The sequence below is a fragment of the Vicugna pacos genome, chromosome 10, assembly GCF_048564905.1.
Source record: "Vicugna pacos chromosome 10, VicPac4, whole genome shotgun sequence".
Classification (NCBI taxonomy): domain Eukaryota; kingdom Metazoa; phylum Chordata; class Mammalia; order Artiodactyla; family Camelidae; genus Vicugna; species Vicugna pacos.
The window spans coordinates 35,135,399-35,155,879 of NC_132996.1; the positions used below are offsets into that span (position 1 = coordinate 35,135,399).

The 20,481-nt window shown below is 46.1% G+C and overlaps 2 protein-coding genes across 12 annotated transcripts in view; both read left to right on the forward strand.

Moving 5' to 3' along the window:
* The window catches only part of MICAL2 (microtubule associated monooxygenase, calponin and LIM domain containing 2), a 210,906-nt gene extending 204,500 nt beyond the window's left edge, over positions 1-6,406 (forward strand). For all 11 annotated transcript variants that reach the window (XM_072969524.1, XM_072969512.1, XM_072969517.1 and 8 more), the window contains 2 exons: positions 2,536-2,609; positions 5,800-6,406. In XM_072969524.1, coding sequence (XP_072825625.1) covers positions 2,536-2,609; positions 5,800-5,984 — 259 coding nt within the window. In that variant the 3' untranslated portion in view covers positions 5,985-6,406. The remainder of the gene's footprint in view (positions 1-2,535; positions 2,610-5,799) is intronic.
* A 12,853-nt stretch (positions 6,407-19,259) lies between these two features.
* Positions 19,260-20,481, forward strand: part of PARVA (parvin alpha) — a 147,230-nt gene continuing 146,008 nt past the window's right edge. The window contains exons 1-2 of the mRNA XM_072969525.1: positions 19,260-19,339; positions 19,659-19,891. Coding sequence (XP_072825626.1) covers positions 19,275-19,339; positions 19,659-19,891 — 298 coding nt within the window. The 5' untranslated portion in view covers positions 19,260-19,274. The remainder of the gene's footprint in view (positions 19,340-19,658; positions 19,892-20,481) is intronic.

Below are 20,481 nucleotides of genomic sequence, written 5' to 3' on the forward strand. Positions count from 1 at the left end.
CTCACTTCTCAGGGCTGGCGTAACAAGTGAGCACAAGAGAGGCGGCTCATGGCAACGGAAGCGGGTTCTCTCGTGATTCTGGAAGACAGTCTGAAACGAAGGTGACAGGAGGGCTACGTTCCCTCGCAGGATCTAGTGGAAAATCCTTCCCCACTTCTTCCAGCTTCAGGTGGCTCCAGGCATCTCTTGACTCATGGCTGCATCACTCCAATCTCTGCCTTTGTCTTCACCCAGCCTTCTCTGTATGTCTGTCTTCTCTTCGGTCTCTTGTAAGGACACCTACCATTGGGTTTGGAACCCACCAGGATAATCCAGAATATTTTCATCTCAAGATTCTTAACTTACTTACATCTGCAGTGACCCTTTTTCAAGTAAGATCACGTCCATAGGTTCCAGGGGTTAGGATGTGGACATACCTTTTGGGGGTTCACCGTGCAACCTACTGCACTAACCAAACCCCAGAATTAGACACACTCATCTACCTACTCCCAAAAGGTAGTGAACCACTTGTCTCTTATTAGGGGCAAGGCTATTACCCTAGACCAGTGGATCTCAAATGGGGGCAACTTCCCCCGCCTCCTCCTTCCAGAGATGTTCAGTGACATCTGAAGACATTTCTGTTTATTGCAACTGGAAGGTGCTACTGGTATTGGTATCTAGTGAGCAGAGGCCAAGGGTGCTACTAAACTTTCTACAATGCACAGGACACCCCCTCTTCCCCCACCAACAAAGAATTTTCCAGCCCCAAATGTCAACTGTGTCAGGTTACTCTGGCAAGGCTCAGAGTAACTGAGAACACAAGTTTGCTGCAGGCAGGCTGATGCCAGGAAAGAAAGGGTATAAGCTGAGTTCTTCCCAAAGTTACCTCCCCTGGGGTGAGAATGAGCATAGGAGTGAAGGCGGAGAGAGGAGGCCGGGAGTTATACCCACTGAGCTCCACTGACATGGAGGAAAGTGCCAGGCATGGGGAAGCGGGGGGTCATCTGTGGGCATTATTTTTTCTCTCACAGTTTTTTAAATTGATGCACATGCTGAGACTCAAAACATATAGTCCACATCCACCTGACTTCAAAGCCCTTTTTATACATCCATACCATTTGCCTTTGGGTGAGGTCTAAATTATAAAATGTATTCAACAAAAATGTATCAATAGCCTATAATGAAAAAGAATATGAAAAGGAATGTATGTATATGTATGCTGCCCAGGGATGGCGTGGCCTCGGCATGACGATGAAGTGGATTCTGCTGTAGTGGTCAGCTCACTACACATGACACTCCTCCCACAAAGTTCTCTCTTAGAGGAAGATCTGAGTGGGGCACTTCCGTTGGCTACCAGAGTGGGCCAAGGGAGGTTCAGTGTCAATAACAAAAGGCAGAGTATCGAAGAAAGCATGGACTTGGCCCAAGTAGTAGTAGAAGTAGTGAAAAAAGGATGACAGCAACCCACAGGTGCAATCAAGTGCCCCGACACTGCAGCACAGACGTGTGCAGACTGCAGGTGGGGCTGGAAGGGAAGGCCCATGTCAAACCCAGGGACCTATTCTCAGCCCTCACCCTCTTCAGTGTCTCTGGAGCAGTGAACACCTTTGACTTCTCTCCTCCCTCAAGACTTCCCTCTCTTGGTTTCTGTGATGCTGCATTTCCTGTTTTATCCTTCCAACCTTGCTTCTTCCCTGGCTCTACCTCTTTTGTTTGATTTCTAAATGTAGGCATTCCCAAGCTCCTGTCTTCCAACCCCTTTTTCCTCTATAGGCTTCCTTTTAGGGATCACGTGACTTCACCTATCCCCTTAGACCCCTGCCACATGTATTCATGGCCCTCATTTCTGCTGAGCGCACTAGAACTGCATTCTCAAAGTTTTGGGGAACCGCCGCCTTATCACACAGCCCAGCGCGTGGGGGCTTTTCCCACACTCTGTGATCTACATGGGATACCCCCAGGCAGTGAGAGGTCGGGAGACTCCATCTGACCTTCATCGACAACTAGCTGCACTTCCTGACTTTGCTGTTGTATCGGTGGACACGCTGAGCCCCCAGAACTCCAGCTTGACTCCTCCGAAGCATCACCGACTCTTTTTTCCCTCACCTCCTGCATCCAGATGGATGGTTGTTTGAGTGATATTGCCTCCACCTGGACACAGTGTCTCACTCCTGTTTCCTCTGCATTTTCTTGTTTATCACAATCAGAGATTCAGGAGTTGTTAGAGGTGATACTTGACATCATGTACCCCTAAAAGAGAGAAGAGTTTCAGGTTGTCGTTGCTGCTCCCCTGCACTGTTCTAGTCATTTCTTCAGGAGCCATCCTGGAGTGGCCTTCCACAAGCTTACTGAGATCACATCACCACCTTCAGTTGCTTCCCACGTCTCTGGAGTTCAGCATATCTCAGCAGCTGAAACTTTGAGTTGAGAGATCTTCTAAGACCCCATTTTAGTAAGGAAGAAAGAATGCAGTCGCTATAGTCAATGGGCTTATCAGCCAATATCTCTACACAGATCTCCAGTATTTACAAAGTTGGAACATTTTCTCACCCCCAGGGCCCAAGAACTAGAACTAGAAGATCATCAAAGCAGACTGGAGCAGAAATTAAGAGAGAAAATGCTCAAGGAGGGTGAGTATGGTGATACTTTCGGGGCCCTTGTTAAAGGCTTTTTCCCTAGAAAGACACTTGGCCCGACCGCGCCGCACAGTGCAGAATGGAGCTCCTCCTGCCTTATACGACCAGCCTGGGGGGCAGAAGGGGGCATAAAGCCAGCCTCCCTCTGCCCGCACTGGTGCCCAGCAAGTCCCTCTTAGCTTCGTTCACTTGGGCTGTGAGAACAGCATTTGCCCCCTCCCACATGCTGATAGGAACCAAGTCATTTATTCACACATTTGAATATTCACGGATCCATCCACTTTTTTGACAAACATTTGTTGAGACTCCAGAGTGGGCTTGGCATGTGGAGAAGAGCATCCTTGCCCTGTGGCCTCACTGGGGAGACCAATACCCAGACCATTCATTATAGCACAGTGAGCTGAGGACCAGGACGTACATGCTTTGGGAATGCAGAGAATGGCAGGCTTAGTTCTGCCAGGCCCTGGGGCTGGTAAAGGAACATCCTTCCCAGCACGGGGTGGGCCAGGGCATCACACAGGAGGAAATTATTTCCACCAGGAGGGAGGGAGAGTTGAAATAAACTTAATTAACACCATATACTGATCTATGCATCCACAGGCTCCAGCCAGTGAGGCATAGTCACTCTGCTTTATGCCTGTGTATTTGTGGGGCCAGAGCCATGTGTGGCTTTCCTACATTTAGACTTTAGACGAACAAATTAAATCATTTCTGTATACCTCATGGACTGAACATTGCACTGACTGTGGGGAGACCTGCTACAGGGCAAGCACTTAGTAAAAATGAGTTGTTACCATCGTGATCATGCTTATTCAGGCATTTTATCCCCATTTTACAGATTAGAAAACTGAGTCTCTGAGAACTTAAAAAACATGCTCTAGGTAAATGATGGGGCCAAGACTCCAGAACAGATCACTGTAGACTCAGGGTCTCCTGTCCTTTCTCACATTGTTTCTTTACAACGATAGAATGCTATTTCTAACAAAAGCCTTATAGAACTGCTCTGTATGGAACAGATAAAAGTGGTGTACATCATCTTTTATTTGTCAGAAGGGGCTCAACTGGTCCCATTGTTGACAAATCAAAATTAAGAGGAATTTTTAATTTTTCTGTGTTGATAATCAAATAAGGGGTATTCATACTGAAGTATGCCTAAATTAACAAACCATAGTATATAACTAATATCTGATTTATACATCTCAAAAAAAGTTTTAATGTGCTCTGTTTCAGGCTGGTAAAAAAAAAAACTACCAAAAACTTCATTAGCCAGTTTTGAACCCTTTATTTTTTTAATTCTTACTAAGAAGTGATGTTCATACATTTTCTAACTCTTCTGAGCAGATACCAAAGAATGTAGCTCCTTCATTTTGCCTTCTCATCTTGCATGAAACCTTCATCACATTAGTTTTCAAGAAGAAAAGAAAGGAAGGAAGGGAGGGAGGAAGGAAGGAAGGGGAACTTAGTCTGGTAAACTTAGTCTGATGCAATAATTTAAACAGTCCCTGTAGGAAATGCTTAGTCTCTTTGGGATGAAAATGTTCAGTCTTGCAGATTGCCGCCCCTTCCATCTGCTTGATCCTTAAGGTGACCACCAGGTAATGGCGAGAGGGAGGTCTGCATGACTTTGCAGCATTAAAAATCTGTTTGGTTGCTCTGACTCATTGACCCCACAAAGCTGTCTCCTGTTAGTGGGCTACCACGCTCTCTGCTGGCATTTGCAGCTAAGGTTTGTGGCTGGCATAGCCACAGCCTGGTCATTCTCTCAGAGTGCGTAGAGCCTCACTTCCAGCCTCACTCAGCCTTGCCTTGGCACATCCTCCGCTCCACTTGGCCAGACAGTCTCCCAGACCGGCTCTGCTGTGGAGCCACTTCACCCCTCATTGTGGGGAGCCCCATGGCAGGCTCACTAGCCAGCTATCTTTGCACATCTGGGGCAAGTAGACACTTCTGGGCTCCATCTATGTGTGCCACACGGCAGATCAAGATCTGGGGAGCTACACGCAGACCCCTCTTCTCTGCCCAACCATGGAGTACTGCCTGGCCCATGTTTATACATAGGGTGCCCTTCCAGCTGGCCTCTTCCCAGAGTTCCAAGCAAGGGGTCTTCAGTGTTCCCACCAAATGATGTGACTTTTTCTGCCCTCCTTGGGGGCTTCCAAAGTCAGGACAGAGAGACTGGAGCCCAGGGCTCTCACTCTGCTTCTCCCGCCTCTCTCTCCTCCCTCCCATTAAACATGAGGTGCCAAGGGAATGGTGCCTGTTTATTTCCCTTGTATCATATGTACCTGCTTCCTGACCCCATTCTCAGAACTCAGCCCGATGCACCAGACAGAGGCACCATCTCTGCTCCGGGATCCAGCTCACTGCTGAGTCCCCCTGCATTAAGTGTAAAGGGCTAATGGAATTTACAAAGTCCTCTCCCAAGGCAATAATCTGGTTGACAAGACTTAAAATCTGCCTTTGAAGTTTTATTTTGAGTGTCAGAAAATCATTACTACCAGTTTCTTACTCTTTTCCTTCTTTTTATAACAATCTTACCTCCTCGAGGCAATCAAATGTCTCGGGCTGTTAGGAAGAAGGCCACGTATTAAGAAGGCAGAAGGCAGAAGCAGGGTGCCTGTCTGGAAACATCCCCCAGTGGCCAAGCAGAGCCTCTCTTGATGGCCGCCTGGTCTCTATTCAAAGGGCTGCAACTCGTCATTAACTACAAACGAAAAAAGGATTCTCATCATTGAAAGAGTATCCACTGATGCAGATGGTTTACTTAGCAATTTTTCTAACAGATTGCTTTGCTGTAGCTCAGACATGTTTAGGGAAAGCCACCTTTGTGTTGTTTTGTTGCCTTTTTTTTTTTTTTTTCTGCAGGGCTGGGGGTGGGGGCTGGAGGGCTCAGTAAGGCTCGCCTGGTATTAACTTCTTCTCACAAAGGGGTTTTCCCTTGTCGCTTTATATGGAGTCTCAAGATGAAAACTGAGCTGACAGCAGCACAAAGGACCCACCTTTCTAATCTGGGGCTTGGAGGGCTGTTCTCTGGTGTTAAATTCATTTCCTTGTTTTCTCCATGGAAATTAAAGGGCGGAACAAGTCCAGAACAATCAAGAATGCCCATGCCAAAAGCTCTCCCGGGGCCGAATCTTACCTGAAGTCCAATGTTTTTCTTTCTTTCTTTCTTTTTCTTCTTTAGAGAGCCAGAAAGATGAGAATGATCTCAACGAGGAGCAACAAATCCTCACCGAGATGATGCAAGTGATTGAGCAAAGGGACAAACTGGTAGATTCCTTAGAGGAGCAACGCATAAAAGAAAAGGCTGAAGACCAGCACTTTGAAAGTTTCATACTCTCTAGGGGCTGTCAGCTGAGCAGGACGTGAGCAGGCCCGCGGGCTTTCTCGCTCGGAGCAGGCCAAGGACCAGATCAGGCAAAGCACCCCACACTCACTCCCACTTCCTTGCACTGGAGGTGTCAGATCTGAAACTTTAGTTATACCGCACTGCAATATATATGTTTTAATTTAAGATTCTCTCTGAGGTACTGCAGCTGCCCAAGATCCTCCCAGAGATTATAATGAAGAAAATACAAAGATTCTTTTGAAATTGGCAATCATCGTCAGCTGGTCTCTGAGAATGGAGGTGACCTTGGCCGATGACCAGCATTGTTTTCTCGAGAAACTGATATAGGGACTGACTTTCCTGCTGCTTTCATCATTTATCGTCCCAATTCATTGAGTTACACATCTCAAGATTTTTAAGAAACTGCCTTTTCATTAATATACCCGTATTTGCCTTTTTTGCATGGATGACTGGTTTCCAAATGTCAGAAAGAAGCAGCCGCAGTTTAAAGATTAGGTTAATATTTAAATTGTGTTTCCAGAGAAAGAGGAGAAACCTTGAGATTACTGATTACAGAAAGCAAATAACTCCTATAGCAGGTGTTAATTCAATCCAGGGTGAATTTAATTTACCAGGTGCATTTATAAGCCTTAATGTAATATACATAAGCAATGAAGAGTTTCATAGAACATTTGAGCCTTCTTTTAAAAAAAGAAAGAAAAAAGGAAAGAAAAGTTTGACTTCATACCAGCAGGATTGTTAGTTTTCACCAAATGCTGTTGGCTTAGAAAAGCTATTTATTCTCAGAGCACTTTCCTTATGCCCCTGGAACAGTGAAAAATGGTTTTAGAAAATGAATAATTTTGAAGCACTTTTTTTATAACTGTTGGTAATGGCAGAAAGGAAAACTCAGTTGTTGATAAAATGTTGGTGAAGTTGGTGCTGCTACTAAAAACGACCATTTTTGTGATCCGGGGTGAGGGCTGCTTGGGGGTCCAGACAGAGAAATGTCTCTGCTACTCTCCCCAGCATTTGCCCGAGAACTCCACGGGGCAGGACAAAACCACCCTGACTTCAAAGTGCAGCTGCATGCAGGGGCCCCATTTACCAAATCCCAAGTTGGTAGTGGATTTTTTTGTTTGTTTGTTTAAATGACATTTTCAATGTGAAAAGAAAGCTGGGAGACAGAGTTTGTGCACTGGCACGGGATTCCTGCACATTTTGAGAGTTCACATGGGCACCAAAGGAAAGGTCTGCAATAATGATTTGTCGTCATAAGTATTTGATGGTCTTCCCTCAGTGGGATTCTTTGAGGATTCAGTCTGTCGCTGACAAGAGACAGTTGTTGTATGTTTGGCCTCTCTCGTTTCTGCAAGTGTTTAAATGTGTCATTGGACAAATGGTGCTTTGCAACCGTTGGCTCTGACTGGAGACCAAACTTTCCTCAGTATAAGTTGACCTATAAACCACTTCCATCTGAGATGCTGTCTGCGCACACTGGTCGACTGACAAGCCGGAAATTAGGAGTGTGACGGGATTTCCCGAGTCAGCAAGGTTTCGGGTTGTATTAGAGCGCAACCTTTCCATGATATACCAACTTCCAAAGGTTGCAGTTCTTTTTCTTTCTCCTTTCCTTCCCTTTTCTTTTCCTTTTTTCTTTTATTACTCAGGTCTTCTAGTGCCTGAATTCTATTATTAGGAAATATATATAAGCATCTCTCTCTCCCTCTCGGTCTCTGGAAACTGTGCCACTTAAGGCTATTTATCCATTTTTATTTATTTGTGTATTTGGTGGAAATGATTTCCTCATCCTCTGGTTTTCCTTGTTATACTCTGGAGTAGATCTATTAGCATTAAGCTATTGGTATATAAGCTATTTTATATAGAGATAACCCAGAGGTTTGGGGGCAATGAGTTGTACAGTATTAGAGATTCATGGAAATAGTTAAAATAACATTTTCTGCCATCAGGCGTTCAGAGGTAAGACTATAGATGTGCAGGAATGTTAACTCATTTTAAGAAACAGATACATCCCTTCAGTTTTCATTCTATCATGTGTAGAAATATCCAAGTGCAGTCTCTTCTGTCGGTTATATAAAAGTGCACTATTTGATGCTCGCATACATTTAGCAGGTGATGCTCAGAATGTGTAGTGTCTCGGTTGTTTTTGTGCAAAAGAATTAATTGCCACTTATTTTAATTTGTTCTGTTTCAGTCTAAAAGAAAGATTCTCCCAAAAGGGCCAAGAAAGAGGGTGGTTCTTGGCCCCAGCATTCTATTAATAGATGAGAGAAACAATTTGTTCACCTTCTCTTCCCAAGGTTATGTTCTGTGGTTTAAGGCTGAGTCTTAATCTGACCAAGCTAAAACATAAACCTCACATTTACCAGCCTTCTACTCCCACCGGTTTTCAGTTTTCTCAGGACCTAAACACCGTTTCAATGATCATCTCCAAAGGGACACATATATGTTGGCTGTTGAATTTACTCTAAATGATTCCATTTATTCACAACAGAGAATGTTCAAAACCCTCAAAATGTAAAATACTGTACCATTTGGAGACAGTTTCTTTGAATGCAATATGAGTACAATTATGATGAAAACAGAGGGGGAGCCTTCTTTTTCCCATAAAATAACACTTGTGATCCAGGCTGAACCATTTAGGACTGAACGAGACAGAGAGCCCCAGTCCCAGGTCGTATTTCATAGTTGGTCTCATACAGCTTCTAAGTTAAATCACAGGGCTCATGATAGCTATAAGTTCAGAATTTTATGTAGGGTAGACCAAGAGGACAGTTTTTAAGCTTGCCAAACCATCCACTTACTAATTTGTTTAATAAAGATTCTCCAAGTACCGGTGGGAGTCTGTAGCCCTTTGCTAGGTGCAGGGATGCAGAAAGAATATTATTCTTCCACTCCACCCACAAATAAATACAAAGGCAAACAAGTACAAGTCCCAAATAAATACAAAGATAAAGAACAATTGTTATTATAAGCCTCAACCTATTCTGCTCACGTTTATCTCAAGCACAAAGACTCACATCCCCAACTATTTGTAGTGCTTCTTTGGCAATAAAAACATGTCAGTTTGTGTTTCTAAAACTGTGAAAAATAATATCAGGTTATACTGTTTCATTTAAACCTTGACTTTGGCAGTGTTAGGCTACTTGGAATCAATCAATGCTGAGATGTAGCATGTTAATTGCAACCGAGAAAGGAAGTGGCAGGTGTTTCCAGCTCTGATGAGCTGCGGTGAAATTGATGTTTTCTGCGTTCTGGAGGCAGATGACAATTCAGCAGTGTCTGTCTTCCCAGGAAGCAGATTTACAGGCTTTTCCTTCCAAACTGAAAATGGCAGCATGTCCCACCCAGGTGGTTGATCAGAGAACTACCTCAGCAGGGCAGAGGTGGCAGGAGGCAGCTGGGGCTGCCACACGCACAGGGAGAGGGGCAGACATGGGATGTAGTGAGCGCGAACAGAGGAGTTTATTGTAATGAGAAGGTTCACGTATGGCGGGGCGCGTGTCCTATTTCACCTACGGTTTCTCTTCTAACCTCACTGCTGAGTGGCTTTTGAAAGATTAATTTGCCCCGACAATTGGGAACTATTCGTGTGGATCGAAATGTGTTACATGTGCACTGCTATAAATACGGAAATGATCAAAAAATAAATGGGTTTCTGTCAAAAGAATCCGAACATGTGGGCTTGGTCTGGCACCTCTGAGGGCAGCGTCCATTTCATTTCTTTATTCCAGTGAAAGGACCCGAGCAAAGCTTTAATTTTATGTAGGAGTCAGTAAATTATCTTGCTATGCTTTTTTCCCACAGGGGTACCTGGAAAGCCTTACCTGGATGTGAGTGGGAGGAGGCTTGAAGAGGGCTCGCCTCAGGTGTATTCTCTCAACAAAGACAGCTATTCTTAGAGCTGGGGAGGGGGAGTTGTACCTGGTGTGGCCTGGTTTTGTATTTCACTCATGCAGCAGGAATACTCCCTTCTGCACAGAGCCAGCCCCTTCCTTCAACTCACACTCTTCAGGACTAAGGTTTTCGGTTTGTTTGTTTCTGTTCTTAATCGCAGTGCGTGCAAATTCATGACGTGTCAGCACATAATTCACCAGAATTGCCATGTCAGGTGAATTAAACGTCTGGTCCCCATCATTTCACACTAAGTTCCCCATGGTTCGAAAGCTTTTGTCTACTGATGGAATATTTGAAATAATTCATTTTTTGCCATTGACAGAAAGTAAACAAAACAGCAGGTGAGAGGTGCTGTTTCGCAAGCGCTAACATGCCGAGGGGAAGGCCAGCCACCTTGATGGCAGTCTACAAGTTTCCTTGCGCCCATGCTGGGGCTCACCTGCCCCGCTCCTGCCCACAGAGCCACAGGCTCTCAGCCTCAAGCTGACCCGTTAGCTGCCACTCACCATCTCTCAGTCCTCAGAGTTTGGTAATTTCAGGCGCACTCCCTCTCCCAGCTCATGTCTAGAAATTAAAAAAGCAAGATCAATGCTGTCACAGCTCCCCAGAGGAGCCCTCAGACCCCGATAATGCTAGTGGATCCTGTGAATTCAGCTCGCCTCACCTGCCAGGTGCTGCAATATGCTCTGTAGGTGCATTATTTCATTTCATCTTGAAAGCAAAATCCTTAAGATAAACATTGCCCTATTTTGAGATGGTAAGACGGAGACACAGAGGCTCAGGCGCTCAGCTGGTAGTCCAGGGACAAAGTAGGGAGACTGGCACTGGTCCCAGGCGTCGCCCCTGACCACCAGGCTGTGTGGCCTTGCTCTGTGTCCCCCCCAAGACGTGTGCCTTGTGTGTACCTGTCCCTTCCCTTCCTTCCCTACATTCGTTCTCATTGTGGCCGAGCCCTGCTCAGGGAAAATCTCGCGATAGAAGCTAAAGCTGCCACTTTGGAGTGATTTGTTTCCTTCTCTACTGCATCTATACATCCTTGAACACAAAACAATCATTTACAGGGTTAAATTCCCTAACCTCCACCACCCCTCACAAAAGTCTATCAATAACCATGATACTCTAGGAACATGTGTCTTGTTTCTCCTGGGTGACCAAGTCCTACAATGCACTGCCATGGATCCCCCTCTTGGGGGGCTTTTTTGCCCTAAATTGAGAAGCATGGCACTGTATAATCAAACCCTCAGTCCCAAGGGGAGGGAGCCAAGAGCACAGGGCCAACTAGATGGGAGAGGAAGGACCGAGGGAGAGTGTTGGGCACCAGCTGAGAGTGAGGTGGTTTTGCAGGTCCTTAGGGAGCATGGGGGCAGAGGAGCAGGGAGGGTGAGGAGCAAGACCTTGTCACCGGGAAATGGCACTCGTGGGCCTGTGTGACACTGAAACAAATAACCTGATAGTGGGCCAGCAGCTCCCCATACATGGGTGGCACATGAATTCAGTTCCCTGCCCATCCCCAGAATAACAGAAAATGGTTCCATAAGTATTGAGGGGAAATGTGTGTGTGGTGTGGTTGTCCCCAAACCATAAGTGTGTGATTTGAAAGCAAATCAATAGCTCAAGAAAAAAATCAAGTATAATTATTCTAAACATAGTAAGCTGAGCAAGAGTCACTGATTCAGGGCTCTAATTCCAGCCCTGCCACTGCTCACTGGATGATACTGAATAAATTATGCCTCAGTGTCTTCACCTGTGAAGTGGGGCTGACCCTCTCTCCCTCCCTTCCCCCTCCCCTCCTCCCTACCTTGCAGGTTCCTTACAAGAGTGAGTCTACCTGACATAGGCTCCAGTTTAAACAAGGAAAGGGCTAGCATAGAACTTGGTCATTGGAATGGCCATGGTGACTCTCCAATCGGTGGAATCCCAACAGCAGAAACAGAAAATGACACCTCAAATCTCAGCAAAATGGGTAAGAACAGGCCTTTGTTTTACATAAGGAGATACAAGCAGTAAATGAGGCCAAGAAATGTACCTCTCAGAGCATTGCCGCCTCCCTTTTGGGACTCTCTCTGAACTGGCCTCTGCTGACCAAATGCCCGGCCTCTTGCACACCTCTTTGGCCAGCAGTTCTTCTGGTACACCCTAAAGACGCCGGCTGGCCCTGGAGACTTGGTTGCATCTCGTTGTTAGGTGGAATACTTCTAAACTTCCTCCCTAATAGGAAACATTTAAGTGTGAAGAGGCTTAATATCTTCCCCAGCAAAGATGGAAGCAGAAACCCTTGTTCCCCGAGCCAAGTCTGGAAGTGGGCGTGGGGAGGGAGGTGGATTACAACTGTGACAAAGACATCCTTGCTCCCCTGACTACACTGGCCTGGAAGGGGGTAGGGGAGACCTTGGGAGTGATCTCGGGGGCCTGGGACACGGACCACATACCAACAGAATCCCTGGAACTCTAGGTATTCTTGCCTGGCGGGGTCTGAAGTGGCCGACAGCTGTCTCTTTCTTTCCTTCAAAGCTTTGCCCCTGTTGCTGGTCCTCTGGAGGGTTCTCCGTTCCTCTGCTAGATGCCTCACATAGGAGCCACTGATTTTAGAGCTTCACCTCTCCATGTAGTTGACGCTCAGCGATCATATTCAGGTGAGGAAATCCCCCTGCTGGTGTTTACAGTTCGTTACTAGAGTCTTGAAGGGTAGGTGAGCAGGTTGGCTGTCTCTAAGATCTTGAGACCTGCCCCCTAGGGCTGGATCAGAGGCCATTTGAATAACACTGTCCTTTGGATCCTCAAAAACATCCCCACCCTCTGTCCATGGTGTCACAAACCAAGGCTGAGGTTTGCCAACTTCTTCCTGCCTGATGCCTTCCCTGCTCACCTAAAACAGCCCTTGCCCACCCCTGTCCTCAGGGCTGCCTTATTTCAGCAAGTAGGACCCCTAATCAGGACCTGCTCACTGACAGCCTGGCCTTCGAAGGCCACTGCTAATATCCCAGAGTTCTCCCGAGGGCGATGTGCAATGAGAATTCTCACTAAAGACTCACAGTCCAGAGCCAATTCATTTCACACACTCTTTTCGTCATGAGAGCACACCTTGCTATCAGTGATTAAAGAGTTCTCCAAGAGGCTCTGTCTAGCTTCTCTCCACATCCCCTAACCCTGCTGTTTTAATGTGGCCAGACAACCTCCAATTATTGACTGGGATCCAGACCTTTCCTAAGACGGTCTTTATGATCTACAGGGAACTCCTGTTTTGTCAGTATATTGGTTTCAAAGGGCTGCCGTAAGAAAGTACCACAAACTGGGCGGCTTAAAACAACAAAAATTCATCCTCTCACAGTTCTGGAGGTTAGAAGTCCAAAATAAAGGTGTCTTCCAGGCAGTGCTTCCTCTCAAGCCCCTAGGGGAGGGTATTTGCTCGCCTCTTCCTGCTTCTGGTGGCCCAGGCGTTCCTTGGCTGTGGCAGCACAGCTCCGGTGGGCATCTTCCAGCGGTGTGTCTTCACGTCATCTTCCCTCTGTGCATATCTGGGGCTATACTTCTCCCTTCTCCTAAGGACCCTGGTCTTACCGGTATGATGTGCCTTTCCAGTACGACCTAACATGCGATTTTAACATAACTAATTACATCTGCAATGACTCTCTTTCCAAATAACATCACACTAAGGTTCTAGGGGTAGGACTTCAACACAGCTTTTTTTAGGGGACACGATTCAACCCATAACAGGTGGTACTCCTGCTTGGGAAACGGTGGAGTTTTCCCCAGTGAAAGCCTCTTCCGGTCTGAGGATTACCTGAACTTGATTTGGGATGCTTAGTTTACCTCTAGCCTGGGTTTTTAACCTGTACAGCAAAACAGGAACACAGCAAAACAAAGAGGAAACAGAATGTAAAAGACAAGTTGCCTTGACAGACAGACAGTTTATGAAATCTGCCTGAATGGAACACACAGACTCCAGTTTTCTCTCCGTTATCTTAGTAGTTACTCTTTTACTATTCTTTTAATGGTTACCCTAGAGGTTACGACAGGATTCCCTGATTTATCAAAGTCCAATAGTGATTGTTACTTCTACTTCTTCTAGACAATGCCTGGATCTTGGAACTGAACTCCGTTTACTCCCCAATTTAAATGCTTTTGCTTTTATGTATTTCCATGTGACTTATATACTTTAAAACCCAATGAGACATTATTGTTATTTTATGTAGTTAATACTTTTAGATGCACCCATGTATTTACCCTGTTACTTGTTTTCTCCTTCCATCTGGAACAACTTTCCTTCTACTGTACACTTTAGTGTTTCCTTCTGTTTGGATCTGCTATTTATTAATAATTTTTCTCAGTTGTTTTTTTCTTAAACTAAATGTGCCTTTATTTTCTTCTTGTCTACTAGAGTGGATTCTTGTGGAGTCCCAAACCAAAGCAAGGGGGGCTTAGTGGGGGCCCCCAGTTTGGTCTATTCAACCCTTGTGAGGTTGGCAACTACCCTTCTCAACCCTTTGGCTTCTCAGCTGCCTCTTCTGCAAGTGGCGGGTGTCTCTGGGGAGAAATTAGTCCCCAGGTGATGGGCTCACCGCTCTGGGCCTCGTCTTTCTCCTAGATCTTGGCCCTGTAGGTTCTATTAGCTCTCCCATGCTCACAAGCAGATTTATTTAACATTTTGTCCAGCGTTTCCAGTTGTTCTCAGTGGGAAGCTTGGCCTGTGTTATACAGTCTGATGATGTGAGAAGCTGAACCTCCAATTCCCAGCTATTTCTTGGGAAGATTCCTGAAAGCTGTCACGTAACGCTTTTGCTTACATCCCATTGGTCGAAGCTTAGTCCTGTGATTGCACCGCGCTGGGAAATACAGTCTTTATCCTGAGGGACTGCAGTGTAATCCTAGCTGAAAACTGTAGATCCCGTGGATCTTTGGGAGAACGGATTCTAAGGGCCATAGCGTTGATTTCTCAGTTGTGGGCTTTGTGATCTGAAGCAGGTTGTTTACACTCTCCAAATTTCAGGTTATTCATTTGTGTAATGGAGGTAATGATAATATAATTTATGAGTCTCGAATGAGATTAATAACAAACACTTATTGAACTAAGACTTGTTATCTGCTGGGCACTGAGATGAGTAGATTACACTAACTCTCTTGGTCATACCAACAACCTTATGAGGTAGGAACTCATTCTGATGAGAAAATTGAGGCACAGAGAGTTAGATTATACAGATTTCGGTGCTGCCAAGTGGCAATTTGAACCCCAGACCTTCACCACGACATGGTCCGGCCTTGTAAATTACAAAGCCCTACCTGTTGGAATTGCTGAGGGAAGATGAGAGGACCAGGATAGGTATGATGCTGGGTGGCTGACGGCTGCACGTGCTTGGCTAGAAAAATGGTCCTCTGAGGGAAGGTCTGGGGACAGAACTGACCTAGTCTGAGTGGATTTTTGAGTGATGTGGGTCATCAGTCATTGGTTTCATCTTACCCAAGGGTTAGATGAGCAGAATAACTCACAAGTCAAATGTGAGCATTAGATAAGGAGACTATAGACATAAAAGGGACCCCACGGAGCATGCAATCTCATGACTTCACTTTCAAAATTCAATCATTTTGTGAAAAATTTGTACATTTTTATAGGAGTACAATATGCATACAGAAAATCAAATTATTAAGCAAATCTTCTGTGAGTTTTTGAAGTAAATATACCCATGACACCAGGACCCAGATCAAGAAACAGAACATCAGCAGCTCCAATCTCCTCTCTCATACCTTCCCCATCCCTATTCTAGTCACTACCCCTCCCAAGGCTAATCGCTACCCAGACTTCTAACACCAGAGACTAGCTCTGCCTGTTTTTGAACTTTATATGACTGGAATAATATAGTATATGCTCTTTTGTGTCTGATTTCTTTCACTCCACATTACCTCATGTGGGACGTTCCCATTACTGCTTGTAGTTGCCAACTGTTCCTTCTCACCACTGTGTAATATTCCATTGTGTGACTATCGCAATTTACTTAGTGATTCGACTGTTAATAGGCTTTGGAATGGTGCTGCTATGAACCTTCTAGAACATATATCTGGACACACACATGTACTCATTTTGTTAGGTATAACCTAGGTTGAAATTGTTGATCATAAGGTAAGTGGGATGTTCAGTAAGTGGAAACTACCTTAGCTTTACTTTACTGATGATGGAAATAAAAGTACAGAAAGGGCAGAGATTTGTCCAAGGTCACCCACCCACTGAACCAGGACTGGGTTAGTCTCTCTCAGGGCAGTTTGCTTAGGTCTAGATTTCAAAGAGAGACTGGCCTGGAGATTCAGCAGAATCTCACAGCAACACACGTGTAACTGATGAGCTGTCCTTATCATCTGACCCTGGGCGAGATGAAACCAGTGATCACACCTGAGAAGGGAAGCTGGTTAGTGGGGCCATGATTGTAAATACCAATTTAGACTGTTGGGAGCTGGTGTGGGTACTTCTCTGCATCGTAACAATGAACAGCCTGTGGTGTGTGTCCCTGATTGAAGTAGATTTAGATTCAGGCTACTTCAGTGTCAGGCCCTGAAAGTGCAAAGTGTTTCCAATATATTACCTCATTTAATCTTTGAACAAACACCAGATCAATTCATATCCATAAGGTCTATAAAAGCGTAATATCAAAAGAAAGTATATAAAATCTGTAAGCAAACTGGAGCAATTCAGAACACTGCTTTTCAAGTGATCAGTGGTGAAGGAGCAATCCATCGTAGATCAATATTTTTGTAGAATACAATAAAAAATACTAAACAAATATAAAATTGCATTATTAAAGTGTATGAAAGTTTCTAAACACTCTCAGTTTCTACATTTAGATCATCAAGGATTAATAACAGTTTGCAGATCAATACTGCTTTTCAGACTACACTTCAAATAGCACTGACTTATAATTCACTATCCATTCCACTTGGTCTTTCAAGAGAGATTGATAATTATCTAAGAGGCAGATGTTTGAATAACAAGACATCTGCATAATTTTGACACCCTAGAAACCATTCACACCCATACAGGTTAGTGCCACATTAACAGGAATTTACCATTGCCCTGTGTTTATCAACATAATGTCAACTATTCCAAAAAATTCTTGCACAGAAAGATAAAAGTTATAAATAACGTTATTGTTCAATTAGTTCCCCCACAATCTCTTTGAAGTGAACATAAAACCCTTAAACTTTTCAGTAGATAGCATTAAAGGCTATTTACTCTCCAAGACTCTTTGAACGTCTTTCCTTGTGTCCACCAATCCTAAACTAGTATGTCATGATCTTTAGCCAAACGAATTAAGCACTACCCCACTGAAAGATGTGCCTTAAACCATATTCCAAAACCTTATAAATATCCCTGCTTTGCTCTCCCCCAGTCAAGATGCTACAAAGACTCTGTCAAAGTAGGACTCTCCTTATGATGTATAATAAACTCAGCTTTGCCTTCTCCACAGCTTATTTTGCTAGTGTTTCTTGGGAGTTAGCATTCAACAATCAAGACTTAGTCTTGCTCAGTCATTTTCAAACTTCAGTATGCATAAAAATTACCAAGGAGGGTTGTATGTGCAAAAGCATACACGAGTAATTTATGAGATCTCCATGTATAAATTTGACCATGTCATGTTTAAACCTAAGTCCTGCATCTAGATCAGCAATTGGAGAATAGAGAACCGCAGAATGTTTGAGCTGGAAGTGGTTGAAGGTACCCGAGTATCAGTGCATAGATCAGCTACATCAAAATCACCTGCTGTAATTAATCCCTGTTAAAAAAATACCTATCCCTGGGTTTCTCTTCAGGTGTACTGAATCAGAATTTCTAGAAAAACAGGGCTTGCAAATGTTTGTAACAAACTCCATAAGGGGCTGTGAAACACAATCAGGTTTGAGAACCATTATGGTCTTCCAGCACTTCATCCTGTAGATGAAGAAACAGAGACTCAGAAATGGGAGTAAACTTGCCCGAGATCACATAGCTTTTGAGCTGTGTGTCTGATTCCCGGATGAGAGTTCCCAGGGTGGAGATCAGATTTTGGAGATGTCCTTATGTATACAATATCCTGAACAAGAACGATTAATGTATTAAGAACACAATTCTATTTTGGCATCTCAACATCTCTTTCAGGTTTATCAGAGTGGTGATGGTGGGAGGGGGTGGTCACTGTAATCTCCCGCATGAAAATTCTAGCAGTCATGACTTCTCTGCTTTCCATTAGGTAAGAGGAACCAGCTGAAATATAATTTTCAAAAAAGAAAATTATGACTGTTAAGCAAAGATAAGATGAACACATATCTGCTGAGGATCTACTGACCATCTTGTTTGTTAAATTTGTGTTCTCAGGAACTGTTGCTTGTTAGTTGACTGACTGGCCCAAGTAAAGGCGAGTGGGTTATTTCAAGGCTCTAGGAATGTGTCCTGGGAAGGAATCCCAGCTGGCCCTCTGGAGAACTGCAAGTGAGCACTGGGAAGAGGTTCAAGGTCCAGGCAGCTACTCCCGTGGTTTTTCATTACTCAGACGAGCTTTTTGAGCACACTTCTTTGCTCCACTGTTTTGTTTCTCTACTCATCAGCATGCTGTGGCTAAAAATGAGCTCCCTCACCCCCTTGAGTCAGCATGGTCATCACTAAGTGCTCAACCTCTTTTTTTTTTTTTTAATGGAGGTACTGTGGATAGGACCCAGGACCTCATTCATGCCTACCACTGAGCTGTCAGTCCCCCCATCTCCACTAAGTGATCAACTTCTGATAACAGTCTCTAGCTTAGTTCAGATTCTTGATGGAGGTGATCTAATTGGCTACTCTCTAGTCAAGCATTTGGTCCCTTTGGGTCAGGTGAGCACCCAGGGTCCATCAGCTGTGGCTACTTGGAGAAAACACACTTGCCACGGAGTTGTGTGAAGGTGTGTGAAAGAGAAAGAAAGACGCCAGGAAAGCCCAAGTGAGAATCTCAAGTGGCCAAGCACCTTAAAAAGTGCCTTTTATTCATTTCCAGCATGAGTCGTTGCCATGGGTTTGTGCCGCTCCCCTGTTATCCCATATGAGTCTGGTTGTCACTCTGTTGCTTTTATGTAACTAAGATAAATTGCAAGGGAGTTGAGTGTCTCACAGGAGCTCATGGTCTCCTACCTTCCCCTTCACGTTTCCACCTACAGTTGGGACCCTCCTTTGCGCAAGCCATTGAACTTCTAGAAACAGGGATATCTCTAGGAATAGGCCTTGGCCCTGCACTCATGAACTGCAAAACTTCGTCTTAGATGAGGGTGAAGAGGAGGCTGACAGTCACGGGTAAGTTCAGGAACAGCTGGATGTGCCCAGCTCGTGGGGCCCTAAGGTATTTTGGTTCACTAATAATTTCTTCCCCAGCTGCCTCACTCTTTCGTGGGCACAAGACACGGGCCTAATAACTGTATAGTTAGAAATGCAGGAGAAGAGGGAGCTCCTCACCAAGCAGCCGGGCCAAGACAGCCGGAGACAGAGCAGCAGGTGAGTTCGATTCAGCAATCACCGAAACCCGGGACGGGGGCGAGGAACTACGCCGGGTGCAAAGCCGGGAGAAGCGCGGCCTCCAGGCTCCAGGGCTCCCAGGCGGGAGGGTTACACACTCATAAGCAGACAAGGCCGCCATGTCCTGCAAGGGGCAGATTTGGGGTATCCGCCCTATTCCGGGCAGCAGCGGGGCGCGGGCCCCGAGCGCGCAGCTCCTTGCAGGGCGGAGGGCGGCGCGAGGGAGGGAGAGAGGGAAGGGAAAGGCGAGCGTGAGCTGCCTCAAATGCTTGGAATAATTCCGCTTCCGTTTGGAAAGCCGCAGCCGCAGCCTCAGTCCCGCCGCGCCCGCCGCGTCCGCCCAGCGCCAGCTCCGCGTCCTGACCGGCCCGCGCGCGGCTGCCCGCTCCGCCGCCATGGCCACCTCCCCGCAGAAGTCGCCGTCTGTCCCCAAGTCCCCCACTCCCAAGTCGCCCCCGTCCCGGAAGAAGGACGACTCCTTCTTGGGGAAACTCGGAGGGACTCTGGCCCGGAGGAAGAAAGCCAAGGAAGGTGAGTGCGGCCCAGACCGGCGGACGGCAGGGCCCGGGGCCGAGGGGGCCGGGGCGCCCCGCGCCGGGCGGGAGCGCGTCGCGGGTGCCCGGCGTCCAGGACGGCGGGGGCAGGCGCGGGCGCGCGCTGCCCGGGGACGTCGCGCGGGGCCGGGCCTCGCCGCCGCCCTGCTCGGGGTCGTCCCGGCTCTGCCCTCTCGGGTCCCCGCGGCTGTCGGGTGGGGCGGCCCGGGCCCGGGCGACGACCGCGCTGGGCCGGGGGCCGAGGAGGCGGCCGGGCCCGCCAGCCCGGAGGCGGCGTCCTGCTGTAGGCCCCGAGTCTCCGCCTTCTCCGTGCCAGAGGCTGGCAGTTCCCAAGTTTTCTGCTGAAACTTTTCTGGGCGCCGTCACTCTTACTCTTTGCCTTCATTGGTCTTTGAAATCAGATCATTTCCTAGACCTGCTGAAGTGTGCGGTTGCTGCGTTGGCCTCTGGTTCTTTTGTCGGTCCCCCGGGGCCCAGCAGGGCTCTATGAATAAGTAGATCAACACCAAATGTTTGTTGAATGAATGAGTGAAGAGCTGGCTGTCCTAGTGGCCCCACTCTGTGATA